Source organism: Haemaphysalis longicornis, unplaced genomic scaffold (genome assembly GCF_048455015.1).
Source record: "Haemaphysalis longicornis isolate Haplotype H1 unplaced genomic scaffold, Haemaphysalis longicornis Haplotype H1 scaffold_9, whole genome shotgun sequence".
NCBI lineage: Eukaryota > Metazoa > Arthropoda > Arachnida > Ixodida > Ixodidae > Haemaphysalis > Haemaphysalis longicornis.
In genome coordinates, this window is record NW_027526460.1 from 112,773,860 (window position 1) to 112,790,591 (window position 16,732).

The 16,732-nt window shown below is 46.3% G+C and overlaps 1 protein-coding gene across 1 annotated transcript in view; it reads left to right on the forward strand.

The window, feature by feature from the left end:
* LOC144153614 (uncharacterized) overlaps positions 1 to 7,388 on the forward strand; it is a 63,852-nt gene extending 56,464 nt beyond the window's left edge. Inside the window, exons 5-7 of the mRNA XM_077685264.1 lie at positions 1,495 to 1,721; positions 3,986 to 4,204; positions 6,799 to 7,388. Coding sequence (XP_077541390.1) covers positions 1,495 to 1,721; positions 3,986 to 4,204; positions 6,799 to 7,029 — 677 coding nt within the window. The 3' untranslated portion in view covers positions 7,030 to 7,388. The remainder of the gene's footprint in view (positions 1 to 1,494; positions 1,722 to 3,985; positions 4,205 to 6,798) is intronic.
* Positions 7,389 to 16,732: the final 9,344 nt, after the last annotated feature.

Sequence of the window (16,732 nt, forward strand, 5' to 3'; positions counted from 1 at the left end):
TTTTGTAAAGGTGATTTCTTAGAAGAACTTTTGTGAATGGTACTGAAGCCGACTTTGAAGAGGCTCGATACGTTCCACTTGAAAAAGTCTTAGCGCGTACAAACATGGATGGTGCAGAGAAAAAACTGCGCTATTCATATCGTGCTTCATAGTTATAAATGTGGTCTTGTGGAGCATAAAATAAATGGGCCCAGGCCCTTCCTACTTTTTCATAAAACAACTTATATGGGGGGGGGCATAAAAAGGTCTTTCCAGCAATGCATGCGTGGCTGTAAGTGAAGCCGACATTGAGGAGGCTCAGTCGATAGCAGGATGGCTTAAGCATTTATTTGACAATTCCCACTTTCTCGTTTTCGCAAATTCTTAGTCATATTTGCAAATTTATTATGTATTGTTATCTATGAGCCTGTTTTGTATTTATGTTCTTCCTCAAATAAGCCTGACATTATTATTTTTTGAACAATCTTCACGATAGTGGAAAATGTTTCTAGATTTATTAGATTAAAAATGTTTTGCCTAAATAAGCGTCCCAGTCAAGAATGATTTCAACTTTTGGCCGGGCGGCTAAATCGAGGGGCAGGCATACATATAGACAGACAGACCATTTTCCCGTTTGAGTAGCCCAAGACAGACTATCGTTTTTTTTTTTTTAATTCGTCTGATTTGGAACTCTAGCTGATACATTGACGAGGCGAAGCACCCGCCTATTGAGCAACACGCGGCTTATTCCGGGGACGACCGACAGGAGCTTTCCCGCAATGCTTGAAGCTTCTCCGCAATACTCATACTTTAAACTTCTCAGGAACTTAGTGGAACCAATATATGTAAGCCATATTTTACATACTGGTAGCTTTCACTCCCAAGATAGCGTTATAATTAACAAATCGCAGAACATATGGAATTTTTTTCTCTGATCATCCTTAAAAGAGCGCTGCCCTTGGAGTTACGCTCGTTCCTGAGCCCCTGGTGGCCGATGGCTGAACTAGCCGTGAGCGGGAAAGCTGGGGTTGTTCAAGCATACTAGCTAGTGCTTACGTTCTTGTATATTAAATGCAGAGCATTTCAGTAATTCACGATGTCACCCGCGTTGACGTCCGTAGTCGTAGTCCGCACCCCTCCCCTACACTATATAAAAAAAAATACTATCCGGCGCCTGGTTTCGATCCCTCGACCCTGCGGGCGGAACGCAATGTACATGGTGCTCTACCCACTGCGCCACAAAGCCGACACAGAATGGGAGGCTACGAACGCGCCTTATATCCTTGACTCATCCAAACTACGTCAAGAAGCTGCTGATACAACGCATTCACTACCACCAACTCCCCAAACACTAAACGTTAACGCAATACACCCACCCCCTATGCGGCGCATTTACTCGAGTCCCCCTCGCGGGGAGATGGGCCCAATTTTTTAACGCTGAACGCTTTTAGGCCACTCATCTAGCATTTTGAGGTTGTTTGGTTTGTTCGTTCTCCTTCTCCACATCATACGCAGGCGAGCTGGACTACTCGCTGTACGACTACAGCGACGTGGCCGGAGTGGGACCGGGCGTGTTCCGGCGCAAGCGGAACCTGCGGAACAGCCTGGAGGAACTTCTGCGGAACCGGCGGCTGCACCGACGCGCGCTGCGGCTCAAGCGAGACGCCAACATGGACGACCTGCTCATGTACCTCACGCAGATGTCCAAGCAGGAGCCCTACCCCTTCTACCTTGAACAAGAGGTACCGCTCGCACTTGTCTCGTTCCTTCCTCGTGACGTAGAGGTCTACACAACGCTTGTTAGAGATCAATCTGGTGCTGCTGTCGTGCGCCAGCATTAAAATCAAGGGTAGCGTGCGAACGGTGCCAATAATTGTCGACGCTGCCGTGTTAGTTCGTTTCTCGTCCTGCTCCCACACTGTGTCAGCGCATTGAATTCTTGGTATCACGCCCTATTGAGAATTGTAAGCTGGTCGCTGAAAGAAAAGGCATGGACTTTTTCGTAATATAGCCGCTCGGCTAGCTATTTGTGCACCTTTTACCGAGAGCGGAAAGTGGCGACGTGCCGTTTAGCGGTGTATGCAGTATGATAAGCGCCTGAGCTTAGCCATCAAGCCATGCGAGAAGGAGGAGGAGAAATAAACGTTAAATGTTGAGGCAGGAGGGGGTGATTAACGGGATGCCATGGCCAGCTGCAACTCGAACTTCCCGGGTCCCCAGGCCGCGCTGGCTTCCCAGGACCTCGCTAGTCAGCACAAACTCCCACTGCTTCGGTGTCAGTGGCAGGACTTCTAGTAGTTCGTTGACGCCCTTATAATCACTCCCATACCATGTGGTACACCGTGTTGGGCGTCCCGCAACAAAACTTGCAGCCGTAGGTAAAGACTGGGGGATGTATACCGTGCAACTGCGTGCCATGTGGGAATGAACTCGTTTGGAGCCGTCTGATACGCCTGACTTCTCCTCAGGTTACCTTCGGAAGGTGCGGCGGGTATTCTCGCCGTGACAGTTTGTGCGACAATTTTTTTTTGTGAGCATTTTCCCCTATTTACCTTGGTAATGACACTTCCCCTGGAGTTTTTGGTTCAGTGCAAATGCTGCAAATAATAGCTTTTTACGACAGCGTTCATGTTTGCTACTGCAGAAGGTGTTCCTGTTGACCACCATCGGAATGCACCCTTTGCCTACCCTCGGAACATTTATTTCATCCACCAGTGCTCCTAGAGAAGATCACGCCAATAGTTGACAAACGAATAGGCGCACCCTTTGCCACACTGTTTCAGCCATTGGTGTTAAAAGATCCGAACGTCAGAGGCAAGCCACCGCAAGCGTACAGCAGGCGCACTATAGTTCCTGACAAATTTAGAGGGCGCATTCAACAGCGTTGGTCAGCTTCAATTTCGCCCATGCCGGGCGCTCTGCCACCCGCATGCATACCTCGGCAAAGTTGGCGCGGCTCGTTCAAACTCCCTCACAAATTTATAATAGAATCACCACTCCCTCAAACTCACACTCATTGCTGAGCAGCACATCTGCGCTCACTCAAACTCAAACTCACAGTCAGCGCAAAACTCAGAACTCACTCGGGCTCAAAACTCAAAATGTATTCAGAACTCAAAATGTGTTCAAACTCAAAATGTACTCAAACTGAAAATGGACACAAACTAAAAATGGTCTCAAAACCCAAAATGTACTCAAACTCAAAGTGTACTCATAACTCAGAATGTACTCAAAACTCAAAATGCACTCAAACTCAAAATGGACTGAGAACTCAAAACGTACTAAGAACTCCAAATGTACTCATGTGCAGCTTTCCCGCTCATGGCAGTCCTTTCAACAGCGATTACTTTGCAGTTATTTAGCGTAATTGAAAGTTATTTTGCGCTGCTAATATTGGGGGTGAAAACGTGCTGTGCGCACAGTTTCAAGTCTTGCACGCTTTGCGGCTAGGTTCCTGAGCCATGGAAACTATCCCATAGAAATGCATGGGGAGTAAGATTTGACAGCGAACTGCAAATAAAATATTCAGAATCCTGGACTACTCTTCTAGTGTTTTCATCTCCACGTTGACTTCTTGCATTGTGCCAAATATCACTTTCCTGAAGTGGTTTCCCTAGGTTTCCGAGAGGTCGGAATTTTGAGCGAGAAAGATGGGTATGCAAACTAAAAATGGATTCAAACGCAGAATGTACTGAAAACTCAAAATGTACTCAGAACTCAAAATCTACTCAAAGTCAAATAGACTCAAAACTCAAAATGTACTCGAACTCAAAGTGGACTCAAAACTCAAAATGTACTCCGAACTCCGAACTCCGGAAATGTACTCAGGCGTACTCAAACTCAGTAGGGCTCAAACTCGCTCGGGCTCACTCGGCTCAGACTCACTCAAGCTCAAACTCACCATGCTACACTAGCCTAGCGCTCACTCAAACTCACGCGTGAGTTTGAGTCCAAATGAGTCTGAGTGAGTGGACTCATGAGTGAGTCCGCCGACCTCTGCCCGCAGGTGCCCAGGGTATCCCACATCACCCTGAATCCACCGCCGTCCGAGAGCCCCCTTGAGCAGTACCTCAGCGAGCTGGGATCCATGAGCAACGAGGAACGCGCCCGGGCACTGGTGGCCTTGGCTGCACTGGCCGACCAGGAGCAGGTCGCTCCGACGTCCAGGATGGGCCGACCGACTTTCGAAGACGAACAGCCGGAAGCCTTGCCCGAATGGTTTCAGGTACGCGCTTCGTATCGCTATTGCACGTACAAGTCAGAGTCATAATGCTAATACTTCGCCATAATACTTCGACTCGAAGGAGAGGTTGCAGGGTGTAGCAGTAAGAGTCAACGTCATGATAAATGTTCCCTCTCACACATGTCCACGCGGCACTTGTTAAAGGGTCCAAACAGACAAAATCCAACTTTGGTTCATTCGAGAGATTGCCTTGTTAGAATAACACTGACACCACTCTTAACGCAGACTTCAAACAAATAATCTGTGCAATGAGGAAAGCAGAGAATAGCCATGCGACATCCTAGCTACTTTCCCGCACTGAATTTATGACAAGTTATTATGGGCAGCTCGTTGCGATTGGCTGAGCCCGGCAAAATTCAAAGAAAATTAAACAGCAATTATAATCTTGCAGAACAAGCATTTTGCGCTAAAGTTTAGTGCACATTCTTGTTATAGCAGTAACAATGGTGGGGTAAACAACGAAAATTACGAATGGACACGTAAACAGAAACACCAGTGCGTACTGCGCGCACTATGCTTGTTATAGCTGCACAGCGGTACCGCGCCCTGTGCTTGCCTCACTCGACACTGCCCAGTTGGCATACGCATTAGTTTGTTGCGTGACCCAGTTTGTCGAGCATACCAAATGTTTCCCGAAACTATTATTGTCACCCGAAACAAAAATAATCCAGACACACATTTCGTCAAAAATAAAGCGAGTTCGGACAGCGGTCTTGAGCGGTATCGTAGTGCCATCTGGGAGGACGAACGGTAAACGAGGCAGCAAAACACGTTTAGCTGTTCGCTGCACATAGCTGTCTTCAAAAAGCACACGATTTAGAGGGAGAATTAAAATTTTGACCTAAGTTGTTTAATTTCTCAGTGAATAAATCATAATTTACTGCGGGACAAGCGCTGGGTGCACTATACAAGATCAAATCTTCAGAATAAAACAAACTTGGATTTTGTCCTCATGGCCTCTTTAACAGCAAGTACTACCTAGCCCATGGCTGAAGATGTCTGTTAGCCGTGAAATGGAAAGGCATTCGGGAGACTCTCCTGCCGAATTCTGCTGGTTTCACTTCAGGCATGCATTTATTAACCAATTTGTATACATGGGTCTTCACACAATAAGGTAGCGTCCTTCGCAGTTGCACCACTATTGCGCAGCCGCAGAATTGCATCAATGAGGTCAGGGGTCGGCAACCCATTGAGGCGGAGGGCCGAAATGCATGAAGCTGACACGGCGGGACGGAAAATGAGGGGGGGGGGGGGGGGGGGGGGGGGGTTGACGCAAAGAGAAAAAATCCCGGGCCATCTCCACTAACGCGCAACCTGGGGAAGGGCGAAGCATGCAGTGTATAGGTGTATTCTTGGCGCCTTGGCGTTTTTGCCAACGGAGATGAGACCGTTGGGGGTAGAGGTACACAGCTTTGCTGTAAAAGTCTCGTGTCTTTAAAGCACGAAACGACTGTTCGGTGTTTTAGTACCGTGACTACACGAGACGACGGTTACGACGATGACATCTGACGCCAACAGCCCGAGACCCTAAGGGGCTTCGCCCCTAAAAAAAACTGCCTTGTAGGCCTTCAAATAGGAAGGGACAAGGGGAGGGGGACGAGGGTTTCGACGTCGTGTCCGGGGGCCGCATAATACTGCTCCGCAGGCCTCATGCAGCACGCGGGCCTCAGGTAGCCGACCCCTGATTTAAGTGGTCTCAGGCATCGTACCTCCTTGGTTACAACAGGTGCCCCAATGCTTCATGCCTTGCCCTGCTTGTGAGCACGTGTTTCCTGACCTGGAATAGAAGTTTATCATATACACGGCATGATGGATTAAAACCAATGGACTGACCTGGTGGTTAGTTGATTGACTCATTGTCATCATAGTTATTAGCTTACCTATGTCCACCGCAGGACGAAGGCTTCTCCCGAAATGGGAGGATTCAACCGAATCTACATCAAAGGGGCTAAGCTTCTCCTTGTGGGGAAATACCTTTTGTGTCCCAGGGAGCCTCCCAGTATGGTTGCTCCTATCTGGTGTAGCCTCCTCTGGTATCTGGGGATGGTATACCTCCCAGTACGAGTCACAATAAAGCGCAATAATTTCTGATAAGATACAATAATTGCCTGACTGTTCAGAGATGGAAGAAAACTGATTGACTTCATGGTGGGATTATTAATAGACTGATTGATTGATAGACTGGTAAAAGATGAGCAATTCTATTTGGCGATTCCATTGTCTGCCTCCGCACTTTCTTCGTCCATTCTTCCGTCCAGCCTGATGGTGATGATGATAATGATGATGACGACGACGAAGGTTACTGGTGGGGTATTGACAGACAGACAGACAGACAGACAGACAGACAGACAGACAGACAGACAGACAGACAGACAGACAGACAGACAGACAGACAGACAGACAGACAGACAGACAGACAGACAGACAGACAGACAGACAGACAGACAGACAGACAGACAGACAGACAGACAGACAGACAGACAGACAGACAGACAGACAGACAGACAGACAGACAGACAGACAGACAGACAGACAGACAGACACTGATTCCCCCTCCCTGGGCCTTCCTTGCGCAGATGGCTCGGCGCTCGCGACGCAGCGGCGCCTTCTACCCCCAGGATTACCGGTACCTAGTGATGCCCCCGACGACCCAGAAGCGGACCGGCGTAGGCGCCGACCACTGGGGACGCGTGCTCAGGCAGCGCCGCCGGCAGCGCACGCAGGACCAGGCGGACGTGAACAGGCTATACGCGCTGGCCGGACTCATGGCCCAGCCGGACCAGGAAGACCTGTGGCGCGAGACCTAGACCAGCGCCAGCCTCGACAGGGAGCCAGCGATGTGCTGTACCACTAGTTTCCCACGGTTACCGGTGCACAAAAAACAGATGGAGCAGGAATGCTCTCCCAATTCCGTAGGCTCCAAAAACAAGGGCGCATTGCAACGTAGATGCATGTTCAAAAAAGTTGCGTTAAATAGGGCTTGAATTAAAATCAGAACCCTTGCTTGCTAGGCATAACATGCCTGCATTCGAGTAGGGTGAATGTCTTTACTGGAATGTTCGCTCCCGTCTCCTGTAGATGACTGAATGGATATTCTCTCCAAATTGTTCAAGAAGCGAAGATGCAAGTGCAACTTGAAGCAGTCGTTACTTAGATCCCCGAGGTGTATATAATCATGACTTCTGAGGGATGCTTCCGTTTAAGTTGTTTCAGCGCCGCACTTTAAAATTGTTCACACAGTTGCGTGCTTTACTCATCCATACCAAGTAGCAAAAAAAATTTAAAAAATAGATTCGGGAATAAAAGGAATTTGGTTGAGCAGACATATGTTGAAGCTGAAGTAAATATGTTGAAGCTGAAGCTGAATGATGTAGTGCTCATGTGCAACTTATATATCGAAAGACTGGAGAACCTCACTTTTTAAATGTCACAAGGTACTGTTTCTGTAAAAACATTTTTTTACAGTTCCGCTTATATCACACATACCCAGAAGATAAAGTTTCTATTAGTATTTTTTACGTGCGCGCAAAATAGACTAGGAAATTTGAAGCTCGGCACTAATCAGAATATTTTTCTGATTGAATGACCACATCGACTCTAACATCCGTGTCAGGACATTTTCTTTCCCCTAGAGCCACGCAACGCTAGTAATAATTGTAAGCAAACATAATTTAGCTTTAACTTCAGATGGTTTGAAGAATTGCATTTCCCTTCGATATCGAGATGCTGCGTGTGCTACGATTAGCTTTCATGCGTATTAGCTTTAAAATCCAGATGTTATTTCTGAACGCGATGAAAAAATATTTAGTCGTGCACAAAACTGAATATTGTTGGTATTTTTTTAGGATCAGAGTTTGCCCTGGCATTCATTGTCGGGGTAAAAAATACGCATTTTTGTAGGAAAAAAAAAGACGGGTTAAGGTATCATTTCGTACTATAATTCTTGTCAGTATATTTGCCTCTCGTCACCCTTCGCAGCATGCACGTGGAATATATAGTCTTGAAATTGCATGGACGAAGTGTCCGAGGCGATCATAATAAGCGAGATAGGTGAGCGCGCCTTGAAGCGGGTAAAAGAGGCGAATTAAAATAAAATCAAAGCTACAGCTATTCATATCGGCAGCAATTAATACTGCGGTGAGCTACCAAGGATGAATACCATGATGGTTTATGTGGATCACAGGAAACCTTCTCCACGCACTGGTAACTGTAGGAAACACTGCTTTTACGAAGAAAAGCAAGAGCGGAAGAGACGGAAGTGCTTTAAAGAGTGAAGTGTGCCGCAATGCGTTCCTCTCCATCTTAGCAGTGCATTTCACTTTGAATTCTTGGGCCGTAAAACATAAGAGAGTGATTTAACAGAACTTGCTGCCGAGCTAGTTGATACACACTTAAAAAAAGAAGAAAACGTGACGCAAACTAGACGCGGACGAAGAAGACAAGGTAAGACAGATACAGTCGCCTTCTTTCTATAAGAGAGTGTATAGCGTCGTACAAACTGAAAATAGAAAAGTTATTCGGAACATTTTTACAAAATCTGCGTCGTGAGTATATTTTTCAACGAGAGACTTTGGGCAGGCCAATGGATTGTATTTTACTAAGACTGAGTCCTCGAGAATAGTAGACGAATACGACGCTAGCCCCCGACAGCCTAGTTAACCAGGGCGCTTATTAATAAACGACATCGTAATTTGTGATTTTTTTCCTTTCCCATATTACTGTCTCTTGCGAAAATTCTTCTGGTGTTGAAGCGCTGACGCTGTAGCCTAACGAACGAACGAGTGCTTTGCGGCCCCAGAAATCAAAACGTGATGAAAGCAGAGGGTATTTTGCTTTCACGCATTCATATCTAGACGGAATGACGTAGCCTCGTAGTAGAATATTGTGGAATCACCGAATGACCAACTCTATTTTCCCCACCTTTTACAGCTGTTGTTTAAACTTCGTCGATACATGTTCCGGTAGTCGTATACGTTATTTCATCCTCACGTGACTTAGTCGGAAACGCGGCTTAGTGGTTTCCAAACCTTTTTTTTTAATGCGGATAGAGTGAAGTGAGAATAAATAGGACGAGTAGAGGAGACGACCTCTCGTTTTCCCCTTCCCATCCTTTCCCCTAAAAAAAAGAGCGCAAAATTTGAAACCAGGGATGTCGCGGGGAAAGTTTCATATCGTGAGCATCATTTCGCTAGTTTTTGCTTGCAAGTTGGTGATAGAGAGTCACGACTAGTCTTTTCTAGTCCACGTTTGGGAAAAGAAGGTACGTCTGATTTCAGAGTGATTGGGTACCCGCGAGTACGTAAAGAGTTTTCGGTGGTGCATAGAGTCAGCCCGGTTTTCTCGCTGAACGTCACACTGACTCGTACACAACATATACCTCTAAGGCTAGCCCAGAAAACTGGCATACAATAGGGGAAATAACAACGTCATTCTTGCATGCTGGCAATGTGTCCTAAACCTTGTTCGTGCCAACAACAATGTAGCATGACAAATGTCTGCCCACTCAGACGTAATACCCTAAAATATCATCAACAAACCAACAGTAATATTCTAAAATGTCATCAACGTGACCCTCGGTACTGAACATCCGCAAACGATGATGACGCCGAGAAAGCACCAGGAATGTTGCTACAAGGCCCAAAGAGGCTGCTGACGTCACGCCTGTTATTGATGACGTCCGGGGCACTTTTGATAGACAGGAACTATATTCGAAGTCACCGTCGAGGACCCCACCTGCCAAGCACTCTATCGCAGGAGCAGATAGTTTGACGTGTACTTCATACCTAATGGTCCACCCCAGTGAAAAAAAAAGGAACGCCAACGGTGTTGGCGGCCAGGTGTCACGACAAGCCAATGAGCGCAAAAATACGCCCGCGCTGAAGTCACAAACGCGTGCTATTAGCTTTTGAACACGATCCCAGGGAAATGTCTAATTTGATTTCGATCTGTTTTTTTTTTTTCTTCCGGTTTTCGTTCTCTGGTATGTTCCAGCTCAGAACGTGCAGTTCAGTTTCGACTTTTTAGCTCACCGTGCGAAATGACCTTGCTCCTGAGTAATGGCCCAGCTGCAAGTGACGTTCGCCAAAAACTGCGGCCCAGGGGCCCGCCTCTGCGCAACTTTCTTCTTTTCGTTAAGTTCGTTCACGCTGATTGGGACAAAAGCTTTAGCTGCAACTATTCGAAAAGCAGGAATACTAGTTAATGCTCCACCCACCACAACCCCGAAAAGAAGGAAATGAAGGACGGGGGAAAATTTCCCCTGAAGTGTTCTGTAGCTGACTTTTCTAATCAATGTTCGTGAAAGCGTCCAAATTGCTTGCCGTCGTACTTTTGCTGTTCCCTCCGGCCGTACTTACATGTATATACGTGCACAGTTATCGATCCGAGCGTTCGCGCCGCCTAGTTCGCACAATTTCCGAGAGATCCGACGGATATACAACGTCTGCGTAAGTGCAGTACATATGCGGCACCATTTTGTGATGTGCTTCAGTTTGTTCGCAGCCGAAGAAAGGCATGTGCAACGCCAATTTGAGGTCCATCAAATACAACACAGATATGGTAGAACTGGCGTCAACTTCCGAGTTGCTTTTTATCGCGTATTTTCCAAAAATATGGCTTCGAATGTGTCGTTTGCTTGCATTGCTGTTTTGAGGAGCGACAGAGGATATGAAAAACGGCTTCTTCTTCTTTTTTTTTTTAAGGAGGAACAACGCGAAAGTTCGCGTTAATTGTATGAAACGTATTTGTTATGAATGCATCACTGTGTTATCCTGTACCTCTTCGATGTATTATTGTGCTTTTTTTTCACAAAATCTGTCGACAGTAGTGATGTTTTTGTCTTTTCTTTGAGCTCCTGCTTCGCAGCAGAGGAGAGGACGCCAAGGAGTTGTTGAAGAATCGAAGCGTTGTGTGATCCAAATAGGGACTCACTTTGTGAGTCGGACATTAAAGCCTGGTTGTGTCGTTGCTGTTGTTGTTCAAGTCGCCGTCAAAGAATTACCAATCGTCTGTTTATGGCATTACGCGCAGGGCATTTTGAAGCCAAAATGAAAAAAAAAAAGCGCCGCAAGCTGTGAATTTATTCGTTGTTATCCGTTACGGTTCTTCCAAGCAGTTTAAAACCATGGAGAATGAAGAAAGTTCTGGTAGCGCGAACGCAAATCACATTCGTGACAATGGTTTCTGGATGTATCATAAAAACAAAGAAGTGTGACTTGCATTTTATCAAACTGAATAAATGAAGTTTTTGGAAAATGCACTCCGTGTACCTGAGTTTAAATGTACGGCATCCATTCGTGTGCGTGTGCGTGCGTGCGTGCGTCTGCGTGTGTGTGCGTGCCAGTCCCGTGGCCCAAGCGTTAAAGAGAAGGAGGAGATAGCCTTTATTACATCATGAAGACGCTAAGTCAAGTGGGGGAAGTTGGAGTAGAGGGTGGGATATTCATAGCTTGGGACATCTTGAAAATAAACCGTTCAAGTTGAAGCTGGTTGGCTCCTTACGGAGGCGGAAGAGGCCACGTGGGGTGAGGAGAGCAGGCTCACGGCTCTAAACTGCTCGCGCTAGACCGCTTTTTAGGGAGTAGTGCGCAATTAAAGTCACCGTGGAGGGTTCCAGTGTTCGAGGGTCGATGTATGAGGAGGAGGCATTCGGAGGAGGGTTGAAGTTTCTGTAACGCGTAAATTTCGGGCAGTGCCAGATTAGGTGCTGGAGATTGGCGGGTGTGAGGGAGGCGCAGAAGGGACATCGAGGCGGCAGGGATGGGGTGTACCATTTACGGAATGTCTCTGGGGTTAAGCTAGCATTTGCAAAATATTTGTTCATAAAAATTTCGGCTGATCTTGGGAGCAGGGGTAGAGCAGGTAAGTAAATGGTAGCAGCTATTGTGATCAAGCAAAGAGGTAGAAGTTACAGGTAGAACAAGCCTATGTACCGACGTACACCTACAAAGATAAAGCTGTTGGCAAGGGTGTTGGGTTAGCAATATATAGATTAAATACTCGGTATTCACTCGCCGTAAGGGTCTTCAATGCAAAAATATGGGAAAGCAGGTAGAAAACGCGTTATAACCGCAGCGCCATCACTATGCTTACAAAATGGCGAAGAGATGCGGCGATGACGGCATCGGTAGAGACAAAACTGTCAAATGACTGGCGTTGTTAGCGAACTCATAGAAAAAGTAAGTAACCTAGCCCTCAAAATATCACGCAGTATTCCGGTGGCGAATTTTGACAGTTTTGTTCGCTAACGACCGCAGCGCCACTACTCTGCGAACATTGGGCAGACTTTCCGGTCTGCATTTTCGTTAACCAGACTTCACCCCTCTCATGCCAAACTATGCACTTTCCGGCGTAGAGAACAATGCCTGAAATTTCGGCAGAATGAAGACAAATGTGCCAAGGTGTGCAGTGTAGATACCGTATCTTCGCGCGAGTACCCCGCCCTGCATATAATCCGCACCCCTACTTTCAGCCCGCCGGAAAAGGGAAAACAATTCTCGCGTATTGCCCGCACATTTATTTATTTAAAACATACTGCCAATCCCTCACGGGATTCTCGCAGGAAGGGAACAGTACATGTCAGAGTTTTTCGAGTACTGTGGGGTTACACAATCAGTGGACTATAGTACGCATTATATACTTCACTCGACATTCAGTATAAAACATTGTACATGCAACAAATCTAAACAAGGAACGCATACATCTTGCAAAAGTAACATACCGTGCAGGCTTCGATGATACAGGTTACAATATTCCTCTGCGTACGGGATTACTGATTAATACTCTTCATTACAAATCTTCTAAAAAATTCATGATTTCGTGACAAGATGATACACAAAATGAGTTGATACACACATTCACACGGTGATAACAAGTTATAGTCACATCGTGTTAATTTTCTTTCCCACCAGTCTTAAAAACTCTGTTCAAATCGTGGTACCAGTTATTGAGTTGCCTAGAGAATTCCATTCCCGTATTGCTAATAGAAAGGAAGCATACCTGAAACAATCTACGTAGAACCGGCCTTCTATTAGCCTCTGGGGATATTTTAGTTTGGTTAGCCTTGTTCGATCAACGGATATATAGTTTGAGGCTTTTAAATTGAGGAACAGAAAAATATGCACCAGAATTACTGCTCAAGCAACGCATCACATGCTGCGTAGACAGAAAAAGCGTATACTTAGCAAGTACAATACACGGACTGCAAGTCGAAAGTCACAATTCACTAATAAAATTCAGTGGTTAGGAAGCGCGCGTCCTTGTTTTTTTCTTCCCTGTCCTTGTATGTTTTGAGCAATCGCTGCCATGAAAGGCTTAGTCAGCGTTACTCCGTAGGAGCTTCGTGGCACAATGATCATTGCCGTGAAGCTGCACTAAAGAAAAAACCCCGCGTATTATCCGCACCCCTACTTTGCCACTGAAAAGTTTTGCATTTTTGGTGTGGGTTATATGCGCGAAAATACGGTACTTTAACAATTTTATTAGCAATTTCACGAGTTTTGTTATTTTCTACGCCTTAATTGCGTTAACTCGCTCCCTCGGAGACCGTAGAGGCTTGTGTATTTATAAAATAAATGACTACCTTTTCGGAACCGACATAAAATGCTCACACTGAGGATGCAGGAAGAAGAGCTTTCATCGACGGTCGCCTCCATGTCATCCGCCAGTAATACTTACCTTCCTCATCCGCACTTTTCATTAGGTTATACCCAATCGTATTCCGCCTGACGAAGGAAGAGTACTGAGAAGTGGGGCGAGGCGGCGCCCGGTGAGAATTACGTAAGTTTAGCGCACTTTGCCCCTGCTATCTGCTACTATACTGTTATTCCCTCAGCGTAAACAGCGCCTTCAGACTGTCCACAATACATTTCAACATCGACATTATACTGAAAAGTTGCGGGGGATGCGTAGAACGTTTTTTAATTGGGTTGTTTTGTAACTTTTTGTACTTGGGTTGTTTCGTACATTGTAGGTTAGCTTTTGCTGCTATTTTGTTTTCACTTCGGGTGATTTTGTGCGCCTTAGGTAGGTTTCTGCTGGGATACAACTCCAATAGCTAGTTCAGATGATGGCTGACTGTGCTCGCTAGGAAATGCCTACACGCCCCTAGACAGCCCCCTTTGAAGCTTGAAACTTTTTCAGCTCGCTCGCAATCGCCAGCAGGAGCGCCCCCATACGTGCGTTCGCTTAGGGTCAGTACATCGAACGAGTCATTACATCCTACGAATCAGGACATCCACCATATCACGGGATGCTAAAGTGAGAACATCCAACGCGCGTCAAGACATTCATTCCAGTCAAGTCCCCCAACGTGTCAATTCATGCAATGCGTCAGAACCTTCGATGAGTCAGATCATCCAATGAGTCACTGCATCCAACGAGCCGATGTTGAAGAACCGCGCGTGCTTGCTCTCTACTCGGTTTGGCTACGAGTCCCCTGCGGGTATGCAGTACAGTCGAACCTCGTTATAGCGAAGTAGTATCGGGACAGCAAATTAGTTCGTTATGACCGATATTCGTTACAACACTAGAGGTGAAAATCGGCTATAACAATTCGACAATCTGGGTCGTGCAAAAATACTTGATACAAGAATGCATTTTTGGGGGCTTCGAACCCACCATGTAGCCCTTAGCTTTCTCCTTGTTGCATTTCGAGCTCAATGAACCGGAACATTAGTACGTGAAATTACAACAGAACAGAGTTCCCTTGACAAAACAGTACTGGGTCCTAGTTTATTCCATGAAGGATGTGATCTTCGTCTGGTGGATACTAACAGCAGTGAGCAGAATGAAGTTTTCCGCAGAGCCCACGTACAAAAGGGCCTTTATACTTCTGCAGTTTAGGACTACGGGGGTTTTCCAATTGGCATCTCAGTCTCCTGGTCAAATATTTATTCGTTATATCTGATATCGCGCGGCTCGCACGGTTTCAGTTTCGTTCTAAAAAATAATCGTCATTGAAATAAAGCGCAACTAACGAAAGTCTGAATTTAGTTCGCTATAGCCGATAATTCGCTATATCAGTGTTAGTTATAACGAGGTTCAACTTTACTCTGTGGGTATGTATATCTTTGCTAGACTATCAGCAGCTCCTGTCAGGTATGCGGCGCCTTAAGGCTAACGTTTCACTTTGAGGTGTCATGACGACAGTTAATAGCTGAAGTACTTTTTGTAGCGCAAGCTACACTGGCCGAGGTTGAGCAGTTTCGCGTGGACCCTGAAGGACCGTGCTGCGCAAGCCCGAGGAGCATAGGATTGGATTGGATTGGATTGGATTGGATTGGATTGGATTCGGATTGGATTGGATTGGATTGAATTAAATTAAATTGTATTGGATTGGAAATCCAATCCAATTGGAGTACGGGTGTGTAGAGAATTGGGTCTGCACATTCGCCGGTCTGCGCATTCCAGAGGAGTGACGGCATATCCGTGGCAGACGCACTGGCGCGGGCGCGTGCCCAGCTGTGCGCCGCCGTTGCGCAGTAGCCAAGTATAACGCTGCGCCGGAGCCGTTTGATAGCCGTTTCGCGTGGCTCCTGGAGAGCCGGGCTGCGCATGCGCGAGTAGCAGTGACTGGACTGGACTGGAATGGACCGGTCTGGACTGAATTAGATTGCTGAACCATAGCTCACGCTACGTATATCCTGGCATAGCCTAGTTAAGCCACAGCTATTTTTTTTTTTCCGATGGGTACAGGTTGACGACGCTAGACCAGAAACGGTGACGTTTGGCCCAACGTCCGATGTTAAGGCTTAATGATCGGTAATTTCTAAATCAAGCCTGCAGACGTTACAAGCAATGACGTTCTCACTGTACGTCGAGCTGCAGATACCGGTTGACGACGTTAGGTCCTAAAGCGTGACGGTATAGGCCATGACGGCTCGCCCCCATTCTTTGCAGCGCATAAAACGTTGCGGAAGCAAGCTATAAGGTGAAAAGTAAAAGAGGATACACAAAAAACGCTTCCCTTGTGAGAATTTATGAATGAGGCTTCACGAAACAGGCTTGCCGAATTTTTATCAAAACTGGCAGAGGTAGCATAACTTCTTTCGCACTAAAGATGGCTTCGTGGATATTCTCTTGGATAAATTCTATGCATTGTTTTCGTAGATAAGAGCGGTTTGGTTGACCGACCTCAAACGGGGCGGGGCGCAGCCCATCAACGTTTGATTAACGTTCTGTATCCCGCCGGAAGCGCCTATTCCAGTACACACATCCGGACCATAATCACACGCAGACTTTGCAACAGGAAATATACACTTCATTTCTTAGTCTCGCTTCATCGAGCAACCATAAAAGGGCTGGCAATTTTTAAAAATTAAGCTTTTTATGGGTAGGTTTCCGTGAATATTTTTTTGCCTCCGTGAACGAAATTCGCGTGTCTTCGAAGCTCGATTTCGAGGCGTTATACAGAGCGAGGAGTGGGAAAAGGAACGTCCTGGTGCGTGTGCTATTATTAGCACGCAGTCGCTATTAAAGTCGCAAGCCGTTCAAAACATGTTCTTGACGTCA